This window comes from Megalobrama amblycephala, linkage group LG11 (assembly GCF_018812025.1).
Source record: "Megalobrama amblycephala isolate DHTTF-2021 linkage group LG11, ASM1881202v1, whole genome shotgun sequence".
In the NCBI taxonomy this organism is placed as follows: domain Eukaryota; kingdom Metazoa; phylum Chordata; class Actinopteri; order Cypriniformes; family Xenocyprididae; genus Megalobrama; species Megalobrama amblycephala.
The window spans coordinates 18,161,345-18,181,284 of record NC_063054.1 but is presented as its reverse complement, the minus strand read 5'-3'; the positions used below and the strand labels follow the sequence as shown (position 1 = coordinate 18,181,284).

The 19,940-nt window shown below is 35.3% G+C and overlaps 1 protein-coding gene across 2 annotated transcripts in view; it reads left to right on the top strand.

The window, feature by feature from the left end:
• Positions 1 to 15,147, top strand: part of gmds (GDP-mannose 4,6-dehydratase) — a 97,226-nt gene extending 82,079 nt beyond the window's left edge. For both annotated transcript variants that reach the window (XM_048206483.1, XM_048206485.1), the window contains 2 exons: positions 14,464 to 14,532; positions 14,623 to 15,147. In XM_048206483.1, the coding sequence (XP_048062440.1) occupies positions 14,464 to 14,532; positions 14,623 to 14,685 (132 nt within the window). In that variant the 3' untranslated portion in view covers positions 14,686 to 15,147. The remainder of the gene's footprint in view (positions 1 to 14,463; positions 14,533 to 14,622) is intronic.
• Positions 15,148 to 19,940: the final 4,793 nt, after the last annotated feature.

Below are 19,940 nucleotides of genomic sequence, written 5' to 3'. Positions count from 1 at the left end.
GCACAGACTACACTTTTTCAGCTTCACACTATGATTCCATTTAGTCAGAGCCTGCATGAGTTTGTGTTTGGAATCACCTTAAAGGGATAGTTCACCCAAAAATGAAAATCATCCCATGATTTACTCACCCTCAAGCCATTCTATGTGTATATGACTTATCTTTTTTCAGACAAACACAATCAGAGATATATTTAAAAATATCCTGGCTCATCCAAGCTTTATAATGACAGTGAATGGGGGGCCCAGTTTTTAAGCCAAAAAATGCATCCATCCATCATAAAAGTACTCCACACGGCTCCAGGGGGATTAATAAAGGCCTTTTTGTTAAAAAAAAAAAAAAATCTATTTAAAACATTGTTAACTATAATAGTTAACTAGCTTCCGGCAGACGGCCATACGTATCGACTTTCTTTGGCTTCAAAATCGGGCCCCCCATTCACTGCCATTATATAGCTTGGAAGAGCCTGGGTGAACTATCCCTTTAAAGTCTGGTAGTGTGTGAACCTCAGTCATTTAGTTTATGATGCCTAATGTTTTAAAATCTGGCATATAGTTTTAAAAAGTTTTGAAGTGTATTCCAGCCTTAAGAGCATCCAAGGTGCCTTTAGAAGAGATTTATAATGTGTTTGTTATTTTATAATATACAACAGGTGTTCACTTCTCCTAGATGTGTAGTGGGAATATATGTTTCTAATATAACACACTGACATTGTAACAAGGTAGGCTGTACTCTGACACAGGCATGGACTTGAGTACCTAGAAGTAACAGTAATGACTGATCATGAAAATAATTGTGAAACTATTTCAACTTCAAAACATTTCATACTGTTTGAAATATAGTAATTACACAATAATGTGTCAAAAAGGACCATTTTTGTTCATTGTGTGGCATCAACAGACGACAGTTTATGTCAGTATTGTTCTCAATTAAATCAGCAGTTCTCAAATCTCTGGAGAGGATTTGAGGGTGTTCACACAGGACACTTTCTTTATTTCAAAAACAGCTAGATGTTGCACAAATCAATGGAAGAGGTCTTAAGGCTTTGTGGAAGAACTTTTCACTTCATACAACATCTTAAAAATGTGTCACTTAAAGGCAGGAACACACCAAGCTGACGGTCGGCAGTCGGGCAGTTTTTGTTCATCAGCCAACAAAATTTTCTCAGTGTGTTCAGCACCGTCGGCTGAAGTTGGTCCTCGTCGGCTTTTTTCAGCTGATTCCATATGTTGAATCAGCGTCAGAGCTTGTCGGTCCGTCGTGCCATCTGATCGTTCTGATTGGCTGTTCAGCTACTGCCACCTACTGGTACGGAAAGGCATTTCATCTTACGCAGGCGCAGAACGGACGTGCTACTTGGCCGTCGGCTGTCGAGCATTGGTTTGGTGTGTCAGGGAAACTTCGGACCCAGACGCTGCCGACGTGGGCCAACCCCGCAGTCTGCTTTCATCGCCACTAGTTTGTCGGCGTCGGCTGTGTGTGTTGCTGCCTTAACATACATATCCCTGAATAAGCAGCAAGACACAATGTATTGGCCATTTTTGGTTCAAAACTTTTATTCAGCAAGGATACATTCAATCTTAAAAAATTCAGTTTCCCCCAAAATATTAAGCATTGCAACTGTTTTCAACATTCATAATAATAATAATAATAATAATAATGACACTGAAGACAGTAATATCTGCTGAAAATTCAGCTTTGCCACCACAGGAATAAATTACATTTTAAAATATATTAAAATAGTAAAATGTTATTTTAAATTGTAATAATATTTCACTATATTACTGTTTTAACTGTGTTTTTGATCAAATAAATGTAACATTGATAACCATAAGAGACGTCTTTATAAAACATTAAAAATGTTACTGACCCCAAATTTTATTGAAGTAGACAAAATGATCAAAATGTCCATCCTTATTCTGACATGCATATAACATGTAGATGTCAGTTTGTGTATATGTGTGTGGGTGGTCATTTAGGAATGAGAAAGGGCACTAAATCTTTAAAGAAAACATACACACTAAATGATTGTTGACAGATCAGAGGTTTTCTCTAAGACACATGCTTGCTTTGTATGGGTCAGCAGGGTGTTTCCAAAGAGCTCTTTCAATGAGAAGAAAGAATCATGTGAAGGTGAGACCGAAACATGTGTGAGTGTATGCCGTCTGAAGATGAGTGACATCAGAGAATTAAGAGGAACTGATGCAGAAAGAAGGAAATCTGTTATTCAAGTACAAAGCAATTAAATATTCATGGTATCAGGTTATTGATGACCACAAAATACATCAACAAACAGTGTTATATGATATCAGTACAAGATATTCAAAGACACAAGCTGAACAGGTCATCTATCAACACAGAGGTGAAATGGGAACGCGTGCCAGCGCGGGACGCAGGTCACTTACGAGGATGAATGACAGCGTGTGTGTGCGCGTGTTTGCAGTACATATACAAATACGCTGTCCAATGGCTACATGTGTACATGTTGAATTAAGCCTATAATTAATCAAATCACTTATTCTGACAGAAACAGAATAGAAAAAGGATCCTAATTTAATTTCAAGCACGTAATAGTTACTTGATCCGCACTTGCTTCGCCTGAAGGGAGTAACTGAATGAAATACACACACCTATTAATAGGAAAGCAGTCACTACGACGAGTTTATCCAAAGAGACCCTCGTCAGTCGTCACTCGAACTGCTGTTTTTGAGCCGTCCTAATCTGTTTTCATTTGTATTACACCTGCATGATTTATGAAAGCATAATTACTGACAGATAAAAATCTTCTGGCTGAAAGATCCCACGTTAGAGCTAAGAATAACTGTCACACCCAAAACTGCTGTTAGATGAATAGCTTTATGCATTATTATCATTCCCAAGATCAACATGTGAAGCCTCTGAGTGATGGCTATCATGTCAGACGTAACTTGCGGTTGGGTGTGCGTAAATCGCGAGCGAATGCTGGAACCCAAATCAGCCATCGTTATTTGCATAACCTTTAGAGATCTCATAACGAGCATATCTGTATGGAAGCGTGTGCGTAGGGCAGGATTTCATCCGTGGCTTTGCTGTATCTCGCTTTCACTGGATGTGTTCTTTCAGTCGACACACACTCGCTCACATTCCTTAAAGAGGTTTTAGCTTCGCAATGAGAAAAGCAGGTAATGCTCTTGGCCTTGTCTGTCCATCACACGCCATCTACTCGCTCACAGACAAAGAAACTGTGTGTGTGCGCATTGAAATAATACGCTAACTTGCTTTGAAGGCCTGAAATACCCCGATTTAAATGAAGCTTGAAATATTAGAGCGAATTTTGGTTACTTTTTACGATTTCCAGCAGGAGAGCGGTGTAGAGTAAATAGTGGCCATTCTTTTATTTCTCTCTCGCTCTCTTTTGTTCTCCCTCTTGCACATGCACAAGGACGCGGCGGATTGGGTGCAATAACGAACACATCAAAACGAGCGCTCTGTCTTTCAGCTGATTGAGAGGGTTTAATAGTGAAAGCTCGAACTGATGAATGTGTCCCCCAGACGGCCGCTGAAGACCGCTCCGTGAACCCTGCGGTCCCTGCTCTGCTTTTCGGTGAATATGATTTTGCACATCCATTTCATTCTTTCGGATGCTGATTTAAACAATTTTTATGAGGCACTTTGGGGAAGGAGGACCAAAGTTAGCCAAAGGCTTCTTTTTTTTTTCTTTTTTTTTTTCACATTTTATTTTCCAGACAGTCCCCAGGAAACCCTCATGGTTTTTTTCTTTTCGTTTTTCATTTTGAAAGAGAGAGAAAGGAGCACGAGAGAGGGCATAATGAAAGCAAAAAGGCTTTGATTTATGCAACAAACTCCACAGACGGCGAGTTGCTCGGTTTAGTAACTCACTGACTCATTTATGAATATCTTGCCCTGTTGAACTCGTGTGCACATCTCAAAATGACAGAATAAAGATTTTTTGTGTGTGTGTGCGTGAACCTTGTTGTGGTCGTTTTGTTATATGATGTAATTTCAGCTGAAAATTGGTTTGAAGATTTGAGAATGTCCCAGGGAACATGGGGTTATGGGGCGGCATATGCTGCAGGGATTTTCGAAAATAAGTGTGTATGAATGCTTTTATGATGCGTCTGCCAAGAATATAAATGTAATGTACAGTAAATAAGTGTAAGTGTGAGCATGCATGCTGATGATAGACCAAACACACAAGCTGCGGAGGCTGCAGTTCACTGTGTGTATTTCATCAAATTAACTTAAAGACTTGGCGACCCTGAGGAACTGCCCCAACATAATGATGGAATTATGTGGATTATCAGAGATTAGTACATATTTGGTACATATGTCAACATGTTTCCTCTGGCAACTCATAGTGCACATAGTGCACACATCTCTCTTTAGAGACTTGGATTTGAGATGGTTGTTCTTTTAGGGCCTAGTGTGTATTTTTAGAAAGGTAAATGCATCCTGTCTTGATTTTTAATATAATACATGATATTAGTTAAGCTTTTTTTTGCAGGGAACACTCATACTGATATACCCTGAATGCATTGTAAGTCACTTTGGTGTTTATTATATCAAAGTATGTTCTATGATAATATTAATTAAAATAATATTACAGCAAATAAGAGAAAAATAATAACCTTAATAAAATTAATAAACATTTGTTATAATTTTACTATTATTATCATCAAATTTTTACTGGAGTATTTTGTATAATTTTACTGGAATATTGTCATGCCATTAAAAAAATGACCAGGAAAGTCTATAGTCATAGAGTAAGATGCTACTCAGAAAAATGTAAGCTTTTTTAAGATTTTCAAATTTCACTGTATAGTAAAATTCCATCAAATTGAATTGAGTAATACTTACATATTATGAATTAAAAATTTTAAATGAGTAACAAAAACTAGAGCTTAAAACATTTTGTATAAATCTTAATGGAACAAGGGAATGGACTGTTTCGTTTATATGATTCGTATTCATAAATTTACATATTTTGTTTTTTTTTTACTCATTTAAAATTTTCAATTCATAATATGAATAATATGTAAGGATTATTCAGTTCAATCTGATGGAATTTTACTGTGAATTTAAATGCGTAAATCTTAAAAAAACAGGCTAAATATTTTTTTGAGTCGTGTCTTTGCTCTGTGACTATAGGCTTTGCTGGTCATTTTTTTAATGGCATGATAATATTCCAGTAGAATTATACAAAATATTACAGTAAAAAATGGTGATAAATCTATTGTATAAATCTTAATGGAACAAGGGAATGGACTGTTTCGTTTATATAATTCGTATTCATAAATTTACATATTTTGGGTTTTTTTACTAATTTAAAATTTTCAATTCATAATATGAATAATATGTAAGGATTATTCAATTCAATCTGATGGAATTTTACTATGAATTTAAATGCGTAAATCTTAAAAAACAGGCTAAATATTTTTTTGAGTCGTGTCTTTGCTCTGTGACTATAGGCTTTGCTGGTCATTTTTTAATGGCATGATAATATTCCAGTAGAATTATACAAATTATTACAGTAAAAAATGGTGATAAATCTATTGTATAAATCTTAATGGAACAAGGGAATGGACTGTTTCGTTTGTATGATTCGTATTCATAAATTTACATATTTTGGGGTTTTTTACTCATTTAAAATTATCAATTCATAATATGAATAATATGAAAGGATTATTCAATTCAATCTGATGGAATTTTACTATGAATTTAAATGCGTAAATCTTAAAAAATAGGCTAAATATTTTTTTGAGTCGTGTCTTTGCTCTGTGACTATAGGCTTTGCTGGTAATTTTTTTAATGGCATGATAATATTCCAGTAGAATTATACAAAATATTACAGTAAAAAATGGTGATAAATCTATTGTATAAATCTTAATGGAACAAGGGAATGGACTGTTTCGTTTATATAATTCGTATTCATAAATTTACATATTTTGGGTTTTTTTACTCATTTAAAATTTTCAATTCATAATATGAATAATATGTAAGGATTATTCAATTCAATCTGATGGAATTTTACTATGAATTTAAATGCGTAAATCTTAAAAAACAGGCTAAATATTTTTTTGAGTCGTGTCTTTGCTCTGTGACTATAGGCTTTGCTGGTCATTTTTTAATGGCATGATAATATTCCAGTAGAATTATACAAATTATTACAGTAAAAAATGGTGATAAATCTATTGTATAAATCTTAATGGAACAAGGGAATGGACTGTTTCGTTTGTATGATTCGTATTCATAAATTTACATATTTTGGGGTTTTTTACTCATTTAAAATTATCAATTCATAATATGAATAATATGAAAGGATTATTCAATTCAATCTGATGGAATTTTACTATGAATTTAAATGCGTAAATCTTAAAAAATAGGCTAAATATTTTTTGAGTCGTGTCTTTGCTCTGTGACTATAGGCTTTGCTGGTAATTTTTTTAATGGCATGATAATATTCCAGTAGAATTATACAAAATATTACAGTAAAAAATGGTGATAAATCTATTGTATAAATCTTAATGGAACAAGGGAATGGACTGTTTCGTTTGTATGATTCGTATTCATAAATTTACATATTTTGGGGTTTTTTACTCATTTAAAATTATCAATTCATAATATGAATAATATGAAAGGATTATTCAATTCAATCTGATGGAATTTTACTATGAATTTAAATGCGTAAATCTTAAAAAACAGGCTAAATATTTTTTTGAGTCGTGTCTTTGCTCTGTGACTATAGGCTTTGCTGGTCATTTTTTAATGGCATGATAATATTCCAGTAGAATTATACAAATTATTACAGTAAAAAATGGTGATAAATCTATTGTATAAATCTTAATGGAACAAGGGAATGGACTGTTTCGTTTGTATGATTCGTATTCATAAATTTACATATTTTGGGTTTTTTTACTCATTTAAAATTATCAATTCATAATATGAATAATATGAAAGGATTATTCAATTCAATCTGATGGAATTTTACTATGAATTTAAATGCGTAAATCTTAAAAAACAGGCTAAATATTTTTTTGAGTCGTGTCTTTGCTCTGTGACTATAGGCTTTGCTGGTCATTTTTTTAATGGCATGATAATATTCTAGTAGAATTATACAAAATATTACAGTAAAAAATGGTGATAAATCTATTGTATAAATCTTAATGGAACAAGGGAATGGACTGTTTCGTTTATATGATTCGTATTCATAAATTTACTTAGAATTACCTAGAATAATACAAAATATTACAGTAAAAATATGGTGATAAAGGGATAGTTCACCCTAAAATGAAAATTCTGTCATAATTTACTCCCCCTCAAGTAGTTCCAAACCTGTATGAATTTCTTTCTTCTGCTAAACACAAAGGAAGATATTTAAAAAAGAATGTCAGTAACCAATCCGTTCTCGCCCCATTGACTACCATAGTATTTATTTTTCCTACTATAGTAGTAAATGGGGGGCGAGATCTGTTTGGTTACAGACCTAATATCTTCCTTTGTGTTCAGCAGAACAAAGAAATTCATACAGGTTTGGAACAACTTGAGGGTGAGTAAATGATGACATAATTTATCCCTTTAATGATAGCAAAAATAAAAAAATAATAATATTATTATGATTATTTTGGTTATTATTTTTCTCTTTTTTTTGCTGTAATATTATTATTATTAATACTATCGTAGAACATACTTCAATATAATAAACTGGGTATATCAGTATGTGTATTCCCTGCAAATCAAACCTATGACTGCGATGTTGCTATATCATTCAATTGAACCACATGATATTTATTACATCACACGCTGGTAGATGGTATAATTGGCACATGTGCATTATTATGATGTTTATATATAGCGCATCTGTGTGCTTTGTTTGCGTAACGTGTACGCGCATGCTGATTTTTTGGTTACCGTTGGAATGAAAGATGGCTTTGACCTTTCACTCCAAGGATCAGGATGGGGTGATGTTATCTGCTCTGTGGCAGAGGTCAGGAGCGAGATAAAAAGAATCCTGTAGTGAGCAGCACACACACACACGGAGGCCCTCACTCTGTGAATGCAGGAGTCTGTCTTATCTGACCCATGCCGAGCGTCATAGTACCAGCATGCAAAACACAGCTGCATCATCACTTACCTGCAGCTTTGCTTTTAATTTGAATGCAAGATCCATTTTATTTCAGGCTTTTAAGATCAGCGGCCAACCGATCTGCATGCTTTTGTGTGCGTCGTGCGATTTATGTGTGCGTTGAAGGCAGGTCCCCCACATTTAGTGGAGTTTTAGCCTCTGATGTCTGTCGTGATGCTTTATGGGTAGTGCAGTCTTTAGGGTTTTCTGGGTATTATAGTTGCTGTGGTTGAGAGGCTGGCTCTGTGTGACAGTTTTACTGTGATATGCAGTGTAATAGGTCAGAGTTGTTAAAGTTGAGTGTGAATGATGTTGTAAAGAGTCTGGCCGATCGCCAGGTGGAACTCAAACCTGCAATAAAGCCGCGCTCTTACCGTACAGCCTTTCCTCATGATGACCGTATATACATCCACTTTTATTTACATCACACTTTACGGTAGAGCTTAACTCTCTTTCATAACATTACATGGCACTTTTTAAAGCGTGGGGTCCTTTTACCTCGCGCCCCGGGACGTTTTCTTTTACCGTGCTACTCTGTCTCACACTCTGTTCTTGTTGATCATCGGGGAGAGAGAAAAAGAGAGGGAGAGAGAACAGAACTAAAAAAATAAAGAGGGAGAGAGGGGTGTACGTTCTCCCCTGGCCTACTCTCTGGTATTTCCTGAAGGACTTTGACTGAGCGGAACCACCCTGGGCCCCACGGAGGGGAAAGAGAGAGAAAGAGCTTTTAAAAAAGAAAGAGAGTTGAGAATATAACACTTAAAAACCCAGCCAAGTGTAAAGCTTCCCAATAAACAGGTGAATTTTTTTATATGTAACTTAAATGTTTAGGAGTGAAAGACACACCCTTTTAAGAGAGAGAGAGAGAGAGAGAGAGAGAGAAAGTGAAGATATTACATCACTAGATGTCTATTACTGAACTAAAATGTGCAACATTAAAGAATTATTCCGGGTTCGGTACCACTAATTTCGGCTTGTCCCCACGTTTTCTTTAAAAAGAAGCAAAAGTTAGGAAGGTTACGTGAGATATATGCATTGAAAGTGAATAAGGCCTATTTTTGGAGGATTTAAAAGCAAAAATGTCATGCTTATAATTTTATAAAAGCCCAAATTTGTCCATTAAAACAAATTATTTGATCTGTTTAAATCATTTTCACAGTCATTATAGGGTTTTAAGTATGTTGTCATGATAACAAAGTCATTGTCAATAACTTTACGCCGAAAAGGTTTCACACTAAAATCATGTTAACACACTTATTGTGTATGTCTTGCAGTTATAGTATTGAAACAGTGCAATTAGCATTTGTAGATTGGCCCCAGCCTAACTGTAACCCAGTTTTTATTTTATTTTTTTAATGGGAGCACAAGTCATAATTTATTTTTGTGATAATCAACATTATACCACAAGTGTTGTAGACTTGGAGTATTCCATGATACGTTTTTTAAGAAAATGCTATTTCAGTCTTTCAGAATGTCATGTTTAATTCAGTGTTACTTGCTGTTTCTTTTAATTAGTAGTGAAATTTATTAGCAATTTCTGAATGAATGAAATCCAACACCAATTATTTTTCAGTGTGTTAACTTGTGTACTAGTATTGGGTTTGTTTGTGCCATAATGTGTCATAATTACCTTGTGTGTGTGTGTGTATGTGTGTGCGTGTGTGTGTGTGTGTGTGTGTGCGTGTGTGTGTGTGTGTGCGCGCGTTCGCACTTTCACGGCCGTGTGTAGTGGGAGAGGGGAGGTTAATTGTAGGCTGCCCTCTGTAAATGGCATGTCCCAGGCTCGTTATCTTGATTGAGTAATTAACTCTGGCTCTCGGCACTCTTACTCTCACTGTCAGACTGCTGAACTCCTGACACCTTGCATTCCTCACTCCCTCTCCCTCATGCTTTCTCCTCTCTCGCTCTTTAACTTTCACACAGCTCGTCTCCCCGAGCTTTCAATTTATCATCATTTTCCTTTCTCTCCATGTCATTCCTGTCTCCGTCCTCTTTTTCCTCCTCTTCTCTCACTCTCGATCACTCCAGACAAGAGCGTTTTTTTATTATACACACGAGTTGTTAAAGTGATAGTTCACTTAAAAATAAAAATTCTGTCAGCAGTTACTCACCCTCATGTCGTTCCAAAACTGTGACTTACTTTCTTCTGTGGAACACAAAAGAAGATTTTTTTTTTTTTTTTTTTTCTAAATGGATTAGTTCACTTCAGAATTAAAATTTCCTGGTAATTTACTCACCATCATCCAAGATGTTCATGTCTTTCTTTCTTCAGTAGAAAAGAAATTTTGGTTTTTGAGGAAAACATTCCAGGATTTTTCTCCATATAGTGGACTTCAACGGCTAGCAAAGGGTTGAAGGTCCAAATTGCAGTTTCAATGCAGCTTCAAAGGGCTCTACATGATCCCAGCCGAGGAATAGCGCTATTATTTAGCGAAATGATCGGTCATTTTCTAAAAAAACAAAAAAAAAGTATATACTTTTTAACCACAAATGCTCGTCTTCCACTGTTCTGTGATGCGCCACGCATTACGTAATCATGTTAGAAAGGTCAAGCGAGACGTAGGCGGAAGTAACGCAGTAGGGCGAAAAACTCATTTTCTCCTCCAACTTCAAAATCGTCCGACAAAATCATCCTTTTTTTTTGTAAAGGCCATTTGACTTAGTCTTTGCACATTTGCTTTGTAACACTTGCTCTGTACTTCCACCTACGTCATGCATGACCTTTCCAACATGATTATGTAACGCGTGGCACATTGCAGAGCAGTGCAAAATGAGCATTTGTGGTTAAAAAGTAAAAATGACTGATCTTTCGCTAGATAAGACCCTTATTCCTTGGCTTGGTATCATGTAGAGCCCTTTGAAGCTGCATTTAAACTAAAATTCGGACCTTCAACCCGTTGGTATCCTTTGAAGACCACTATATGGAGAAAAATCCTGGAATGTTTTCCTCAAAAACCTTAATTTCTTTTTGACTAAAGAAAGAAAGACATAAACATCTTAGATGAAATGGGGGAGAGTAAATTATCAGGACATCTTAATTCTGAAGTTAACTAATCCTTTAAGTCAATACTAGTCCATTGTTGTTTTGGACCCCATTGACTTTCATTGTATGGACAAAAACATTCCAGATATGTTCTTTTGTGTTCCACAAAAGAGGAAAAGTCATTATTAAAAGTCACTTTAATTTTTGGGTGAACTGTACCTGTAACTGAGGTAAATATGTGTGTTGTGGCTTTCAGTTGTCGTAGCTCTTCTCTTTCTCTCCTCACCCATATGAAAAGCATTATAACAGGTGAGATGAAAAACAAAAAAGTATCTGGGTCATTTGAATGAGCTGATTCATGTACATGCTGGCAGGCAGGACTCTTGAATGCTCAGCTCCGCTGCGGTCACTCTACCAAAACATGTAGACTCTGCTCGAGAAGATACAGCTCTCTGAGGCTTGTAAACACACAAACACACTGCCAATACCACATGTAAGCACATACAGATCCTCAGTAATAAACACACCATTGAGTACATGTAACTCTTACAGATGCTTTCATGCTGCGATCTTGTCATTCAAGCCCGGCTGTTTACACATTGACACTGAAGTTATTTAGATTCAGATGTACTTTTGCACTTAATCATTTAGTTTGACTCTAGTTTTCCTGCTCTGTGATTGGCTGTTGTTTGAAAAGGGAAATCATTGGAGTCTTTGATCCCTCCTAAACATCCTGCATCAAATAACACAACTCGCTCACACAAAACTGCACAGCACAGAGCAAAGTCTGTCGAACAGCCGTGGATTTCTTTTTCTGCTTCACCATGTACTTTTGCGGGTGCAGTTGGATTCATCTTGCTCGTGTCTCTTACATACATACGCATACATTTAAAGTGTCAGACACTTAGGGTCAGTGTCTCTTTACTGGAGAGGGTTTACATGATCATATAAATATTTATTAAACTCTTGAAGCAAGAATCTGAGATAGAGACGTTCTCCCTTGTGTTAATTCTGCATTGTCTTTTATCTCTTTTACACGTTCTGATATCTCTGTTTTATATACAATACCCTTCAAAAAATTGAGGTCTGTAAGATTGTTTTTAAAAGAAGTCTCTTATGTTTACCAAGACTGGTTGTTTGATTAAAAATACAGTAAAAACAGTAATATTGTGAAATATTATTGTTTTTTATTTTAAAATGTAATTCATGTTCAAGCATTATTCAGTGTCACATGATCCTTCAGAAATCATTATAATATGCTGATATGGTGCTTAAACATTTTTATTATCGATTTTGAAAACATTTGGAGCTGCTTAATACTTTTGTGGAAACTATATATATATATATATATATATATATATATATATATATGAGATTTTTCAAAGAATCCAATCAAAAAGTATATATATATATATATATATATATATATATATAAGATTTTTCAAAGAATCCAATCAAAAAGTGTATATATATATGAGATTTTTCAAAGAATCCAATCAAAAAGTGTATATATATATATATATATATATATATATATATATATATATATATATATATATATACTTTTTGATTGGATTCTTTGAAAAATCTCATAGAAAAGTCCAAAAGAACTTCATTTATTCATTTACAATGTAAAAGTCTTTACTTTACTCAAATTAATGCATCCTTGCTGAATAAAAGTATTGAGTGTGTTTATATAAAAGTATACATATACATGTGTAGTAAATGTAATTAATTTTTTTAAACAAAAAACTATTTAATGCTATGCATATATATATTTAGAATAGGATGCCATCTGATGTTTTCATTTATCTGTAGAGATGATAACGAATTCGAATCTAGATTTGTTTAAAAAAAAAAAAAAAACATTATAAAAGCAGTTAAGATGTTTACAAACAAAACAGGTTTGTTCATCAATAGAAGTTTGACACTTTTTTTTTTTTTTTGAGTGCTTTGTCGAAACTGATTTTGTGGATTTGACCTTTGTCTCATTGACCGTTGCTCAATCTGTGTGTGAAACAGATTGTTTGAGCATGCTGTTTTGTCATGAAGCATGTCTCAAAAACATTAAAACTCCATCAGAACGACACTGAAATATGCATGCAAATATGTATCTCAAATATCATGTAGTAATGCCATAACCTAAAAGTTTCTTGATGTGTGTCAAGGTCTGTCTCTCCATTAGCCTGAATTCCTTTACGTTAAGTGTTGAGTCACACACAATAAAAATGCACCCAGATGATGATTATCACTATTATTTATTATTTATTTGCATTTTATTTGCCATATATGCAGGTGCGGCTTCTGTTTCAATCCCTGTCACCTATAGAACTTCTTTAAACAAGCAAAAACGCCCAGTGTTTGAAACTAAAATCTGCCTGTAAACGTCCTGTGCCTTTGATATGTCTTGACTTGCTGACTTTCTATTTAATAGCAACAGCCATTGCAAACAACGAATGATTCACATGCACACGCAATGCTTCAGTTTCATTGAATTAATACTGTACTTGTTTTCCTTCCTTGCGAATTCTTTGTAAACTTACATTGTCAGGACACAGTATACTGTAGTAGTTTGCATGTGAAGACTTGGATGGGCGACAAAAGCAGCTGATGTTAATTTAGCTTTCAGAAAAGTGAAGACTAATTATGATTAATATGCCGCATTAATACATGTCTTTGATTATGATGGTTGCATGCTGTTTCATATGTTGATGAATGAATGCTATTTCGCTAATTAGTCTTTAAAGTACGGTTATGTCATTTAAATGATTTAATTGGAGCTAAAATGGAACCATGAGTTAGCGACTGTAACTTCTCAGGGTTCAACATTAAAATATGGGCTTTGGAACAAGAGCTCTCATTTGTCAAAGCACAAAAGTGGGATTGTGAATGTGTGTGTGTGTGTGTGTGTGTGTGTCTGTTCTGGTTTCTTGTGTAATCAGATCAGCAGCAAGGACACCCTTAAACCCTTTACTGCCACCCTGAGGAGCACCCCTAAGAGTGTGTGTGTGTGTGTGTATATGTGTGTGTTGCCATCCCAGCAGGAGAACAGAAGGGGTTAGGCCACAAGAGTCACATAATCCATCATGCTCTGGCACTGGGAGAGGGCTGGAAAAGAGGGGGTGCTGGATGGATGGCCTGCCTCGGCCCTCACCTTCCCCCAGAGACATGGAGCTTGACACCTGTGTGTGTGGTGCTGGCGAGTGTATGTGGGTGTGTGAGAGTGAAGAAGAGTGTGGGGGGTGGGGGGGTATACAGGTTGGGAGGTCCGGTTAATAAAGGAGAACTAAACCACCCCTCTGCCTTTTTTTTTAGTCTTTGTTTTTTTCCTCATCTCACTCTCTTTTGGTCTTTTTCTAGGACTTCTTGCAGGGAGACAGCTCCAAAGCCTTTAAGATCCTGGGCTGGAAACCACGGGTGACGTTTGAGGTGAGCGTTCCTGTACAAAAATCAATGTGGTTCACATCCAGTGCTCTCGAGTTTGAGAAATAACCGGTGTGTGTATGTGTATTTGAACAGGAGCTTGTTAAAGAAATGGTGGACGCGGACATCGAGCTCATGCGGAACAACCCGAATGCCTGATCCTACACGCCTTCATCTCCATGCATGCCAAAGAGGCGGCTGTCTTGTGTTTGTGTGTGTGTGATCACTGGAAGAAGCATTCAACTGCATTTCTGTTCCTCCGTCTATCGTTTTCTCTCCTGCTTCAGCTTTCTGATTTCACTTTCTCTGTGTTTTGAGGGTCCCCGATGTTGCCTTTTTCCATTTCCTTAATATTGTCATATTTATGGTCATGTGTATGGATTTTTGGATTGTTTTCTGTCTAAATGACTTTTATCCATTTTTATAAAGCAGTTTTAATTAATAATCATGAAAAAAAAAATGTTATAAGGGATTAAAGGGTTTGTAGAGCTTTTTAAATGTGTCTGTTGCTGTTTTATTCATGATTCCTTAAATTGAAATATATGACATTAATAATTGGTTGGAACATTGATAATTGTTTCCTGATTATTTAAAATAAAAATACAAAATATGGTTTTAAAATTCAGTTGTAATGTGTATTAATTCAATCAAATTCTCAAAGTGTCATTTGAGTCTGTTTGTTTGTGGTTCTTAACCTTTTTGACTCCAATGTTCCCTTATTGATATTTTCTCTGGTACTGGTAATTATGATAGATCTGCTTGTTTTCAAACTTCATCATATTAAAAGACACTATAAATGAATAGATGAAAATGATTACCTTATTTTTTTTTTCAATAAAAATGTTATTTGGGTACAGATTAACACAAATATGTAAGTTTACATGTTGTTGATCTTGGTTTTTGGTGTTTCATTTTATGTAGGCTATTTGTTTATTTTGCAGTCATTCCCTGAGGCCTCCTGATTGAGAACTGGTTTACATGTTTGTAATTTTAATCTACATTATTTAGCGCGATAAGAGTGATTTAATTTTTGTATAATTTACATTATTAAACAGAACAACATTTAGGCCCATAGCTATAGATTATAGACTAATATTGAAGTCTTAGCGAGTTAAAGCTCGAGATTACTTGGTTACAGTCAGTAAACAACATTTTGAGAATAACGCGCAACTTTTCAGTTTTATTCTCTCTCACCTCAGAAGTTAAAATATACAGTAAAATGCGTCAGAAAGCTGCTTGTGTCAGCTTTCGCGGGTTGCCTAGCGGTCATCGAGCCCCTCGCGCCGAACACAACCACTCTCTTGTATTCAGAGGGAAACGGGCGTCCACGAGGCCTTCATTCCAGATGCTCGAGCACGGCCCACCGCGCGCAGCTTAGGGAGCAGTAACTCGGCCTTGTAAAGCAGCTCATGTTTAATCACCTCTGACGTCGGGCGCAGCTGGGCCACTGAACCCTGACAGTGAAGACATTTCACTGTGTGCGAAAATCCTCCGTCGTGTTTATTTGTAAAGGTGACACGGTTGTCCTCATCAAAGTAACAGCGGATTCAAGAGACCTCTGTCAGCTGAAGTGTCCTGAAGCGAGGAGAGAGAAACCCGGTAAAATCTGACTCAAGAGGCCACAGATATTCTAGTCTATTCAAGGTGCCAAATGAAGGTCATTTGACACCGACGTCTAAAGAAAGTGGGGTCTTTGAGACCCTCACAAGACAGGCGACTGTGGGGGCGGTTGATGTATGTGTATTTGTGTTTTTTTGAGACGGCATCTCGAGCCAGTAGAGTGCCATTTAAGCGCCTTCAACAGCGCACCAGTGTGAGCGGGCCTGATTGGAACCAGACGGTACCTAGCCGGTCCGCGAGCGTAAAAAGCACTTTCCACTGGCTAGGGTCGCGAGCTCTACCACATACAGGTGCACAGGCCACTAACTACGTTAAATATCCCGGCGAATATATTTTTTACGCTTGAGCGGGGAAATTTAAGGTATTTTGGTACTACCCTGCTGATGTTCCCGTAAAAGCAGTGGGAAACGTGAAATTCAATTGATCCAATGAATTAAAGTATCATAAAATTTTAAGGGACGTGGAAAACCTTAACATTGTTAAGACTCTGAATTTCTTATAGGCCTAATGTGTTTATTTGTTCTGTTGGAAACTCTCAATAACATCACAACGCGTTAAAAGAGAGTTTTTTTGTGTGTGTTTGTTTTTTTAAAAGGCAACTCTCAAATTATCCTCTCTGCGAAAACTGGTTTGCTCACAAATGTTGATTGCTTCCAAAAGTCATGAAATGAATAATTAAATATTATCAAAACCCATAAATATCTTTGTGGAGAATTTGATATGGCTAGTGGCTCTGTAGTTATTTTATCTCTTATAATTTCGTCTATAGGAAAGATAATTACGTAAATCATGAAGTCCTATGTTAGCCTATGTTAGCCTATCTTATATTTTATATTGTAATGTTATACATCATATATTAAAATTATATTACTATTGTATTATATTTATGTGGTCTTAGTATTATAACTATAACTGAGTATTATAACTAGTTTCACACCTTGTCCGGTATTGTTTTTGTTTCCGGATTATATTTTGGAAAAGCAGGAATTTGCTTTGTCATTAAAGCATTACAAGCGTTTGGATTTCATGGATAAAGAACTTTCACTCTCATCCGTCTCATAATTTTACCCTTTGAGATTTTTTGCCACTCAGAAGAAAATAATTTTGTTTAAATCCATTTTTTCAAGCTAAGTATTCCAAAAACTCTATAAACTATATTTTTCTTGTGTTTATTTTTCATTGTCATTCAGATTGCCTTGATAATCCTCTCGACCTTTCTCACAGTCCACGGCATTATATGTTTACCTCAGTTCTATTTGGAATTCGGAATTGAAAAAAAAAAAAAAAAATTAAATTAATGTTCTTAATGAGAGTTGTTCTTTACATTTAAGGACAATTGTCTTGATGTGCTGCAATATATTTTCTTGTTAGGCTATATATTGGTTTTGAATTATTGTTAAATATGCGTGAATTTCTAGGCCTATTAGTATTGAAAAATTCGTTGAAATGTAGCATTTAAATCTACGTTGTGTATCTTTTTGTTTGTTTTTTGTAAGTTGGGTGCAAAGCGTTTCCTCAAATGGCTCATGGGCGTGTTTATTTAGCTTAAATTGTGAGAGAGGGGGAAAAAAAGAAATCCGAAAGAGGTTAATTAATATACTGTAACTTAATTATTAACATTTAGCATATATGTTTACTTTAATTCTCAACATTGTGTAGATGCGATTTAGGCCTGAGTAAAGCAGGCCTCGGAGTTCTTATGTGTTGTTTGCCCGATCAAACTCTTTTTTTATAGTTTAACATTGGTGTTGAATATCAATAGATTTAAAAAAATTAAATATTAAATCTAGGAGTATTAAAGACGTTTTAATTGTGCATTTATACTATATTTAATTGTTAATAATAATAAATATACATCCATATTATTTGTTATTATCATTTTATCATTATTATAATAATTAACAAACTGTTTTGTTTTTTTTGTTTTTATTAAGAGCACAAATTTTTGAATTAACCAACACAATAAATCAGCAGCACCTCACAAAAACGCACTTAAAAACTATTGAAAATTAACTGGAGAGATTGTCCTGTCTTTAACTAACTTAAAGAGACCGCGAAACGTCCAAGTAAATGGTAAAATCACACAGGATATCGCGCATTCTACTCGTCGATTTAAAATAAACAAACAATCACACTTGTGTGATGTGAGATCTGCATCTGGTTAAAACGTGATACGTTGAAGGCTCTCTGCTGTATCACATTCCCCCTCCGCGCAACTCAATCCTGAAACACGCAGCTGATCACAACAAAGACACCTTTTCACTGGCACGAGCCCCTAACACTGCCCGCGCGCACCTGTAATGCATTTGGCACTTAAGCCCTTCATACAAAGTCAAATCGCCTCGGGCTGACCTTTCTATACGCACAGATACTTAACGCTGTAAAGCTTATTCACAGCTTCTTTCTCACCATATTCCTCTATTTCTCCTCATTTGTTTCTCTGGATTTACACTTGAGGCCTATTCAAACCTTGACTGTGAATTGGTCATGCACAAACCTTATTTAAACATAATCACAAAAACACCACACCAGTTACGGGGCCAATTAAACAGCAAATAAATACACGCGTGCACTGCAAGGCCCACGGTTTCTGCTGCAGATTATTGCAAGAAGTTGTATCTATATAGCCTATTGCTGTGCGCATACGCATATTTAAATAGTGCTAAATATGTATCAGGACAACAAATCAAAACAAGAAAATCATCAATCATATATTTCTTATACACTAAAATAATGATAAAATGGTAATGCGTTATTAGGATTGTGTCCGTTTCAGTCAGATTTTGACTTGAGTTAAAACATATTTACGTATAGACCTATATTATGTATGTATTTGTTTTACATTTAGCCTATATAAAAGCAATGCAGATAATATCAACAAAGCACAGACTCACAGACCGAGTTTGTTTGGAGGTTCTTGCTGAATTAATCATTTGATTTATCAAGGCCATATTTTACACGGCTGGCTCAAAGTGTCTGGCCTACAGCAATTCTTTCATCTGCTGTTTATCTGCTTTTTAATCTATTGTGTGTTTACAAATGAAAACTTCTATCAAAGACAATGGTTGTCTACATTCCACAAGATTGCAAAAGTGCAGTTCACTCCAGTGTGCCAACAGTCGGTTCTAACAGCATGAAGAGAACCGAGCAAAACGCTCAACTAAACAGCATAAAATAAAACACTATCTCATTAAAATGATACATTTTATCATATTAAAGCTTACAAATAAAAACGTATTCATACTCTAGAACTCATCTCCTTTTCTCGAAAGTATTAGTTTAGAAACGAATTACATAGGAACACAAAGAACGTTTATTAAAATGAACGCTATAAAAGTGAGGAAAACGAATGTCAGTTAAGTGCTCGATTATTCTTTTTGTTTACTTCGACATTATAGCATTGAATTGATTGTTGTTGTTTTTTTTGTAAAGTATTATTATTAATAATAATAATATTTTGCTGTTTTTATTAAATGCATTTTTAAATGTTAGGAATAATTTAAGTATTTCTTGCACGCGTTAGTGAAAAAAAAAAATAATAATTTCCAGATGTTTTTAAACCTTTGACCCCCACCTCCACCCCCTGTCCAAAGAGTGCCTTATTAAAAGCTAGATATTTTTAGGAGGGAAATAGGAAAATTGACAAACATTTGCTAACTATGTTTTAAACAAAACATTGTTTTAGAAAAAATAGTTCGTGCTTTTGGTGGCCTCTAATCAACAACAAGCTTTGACAGTCATTTAAGTAAACAATGGATTCAACAGGCATTACAAATCGATAAATCACTCGAGAG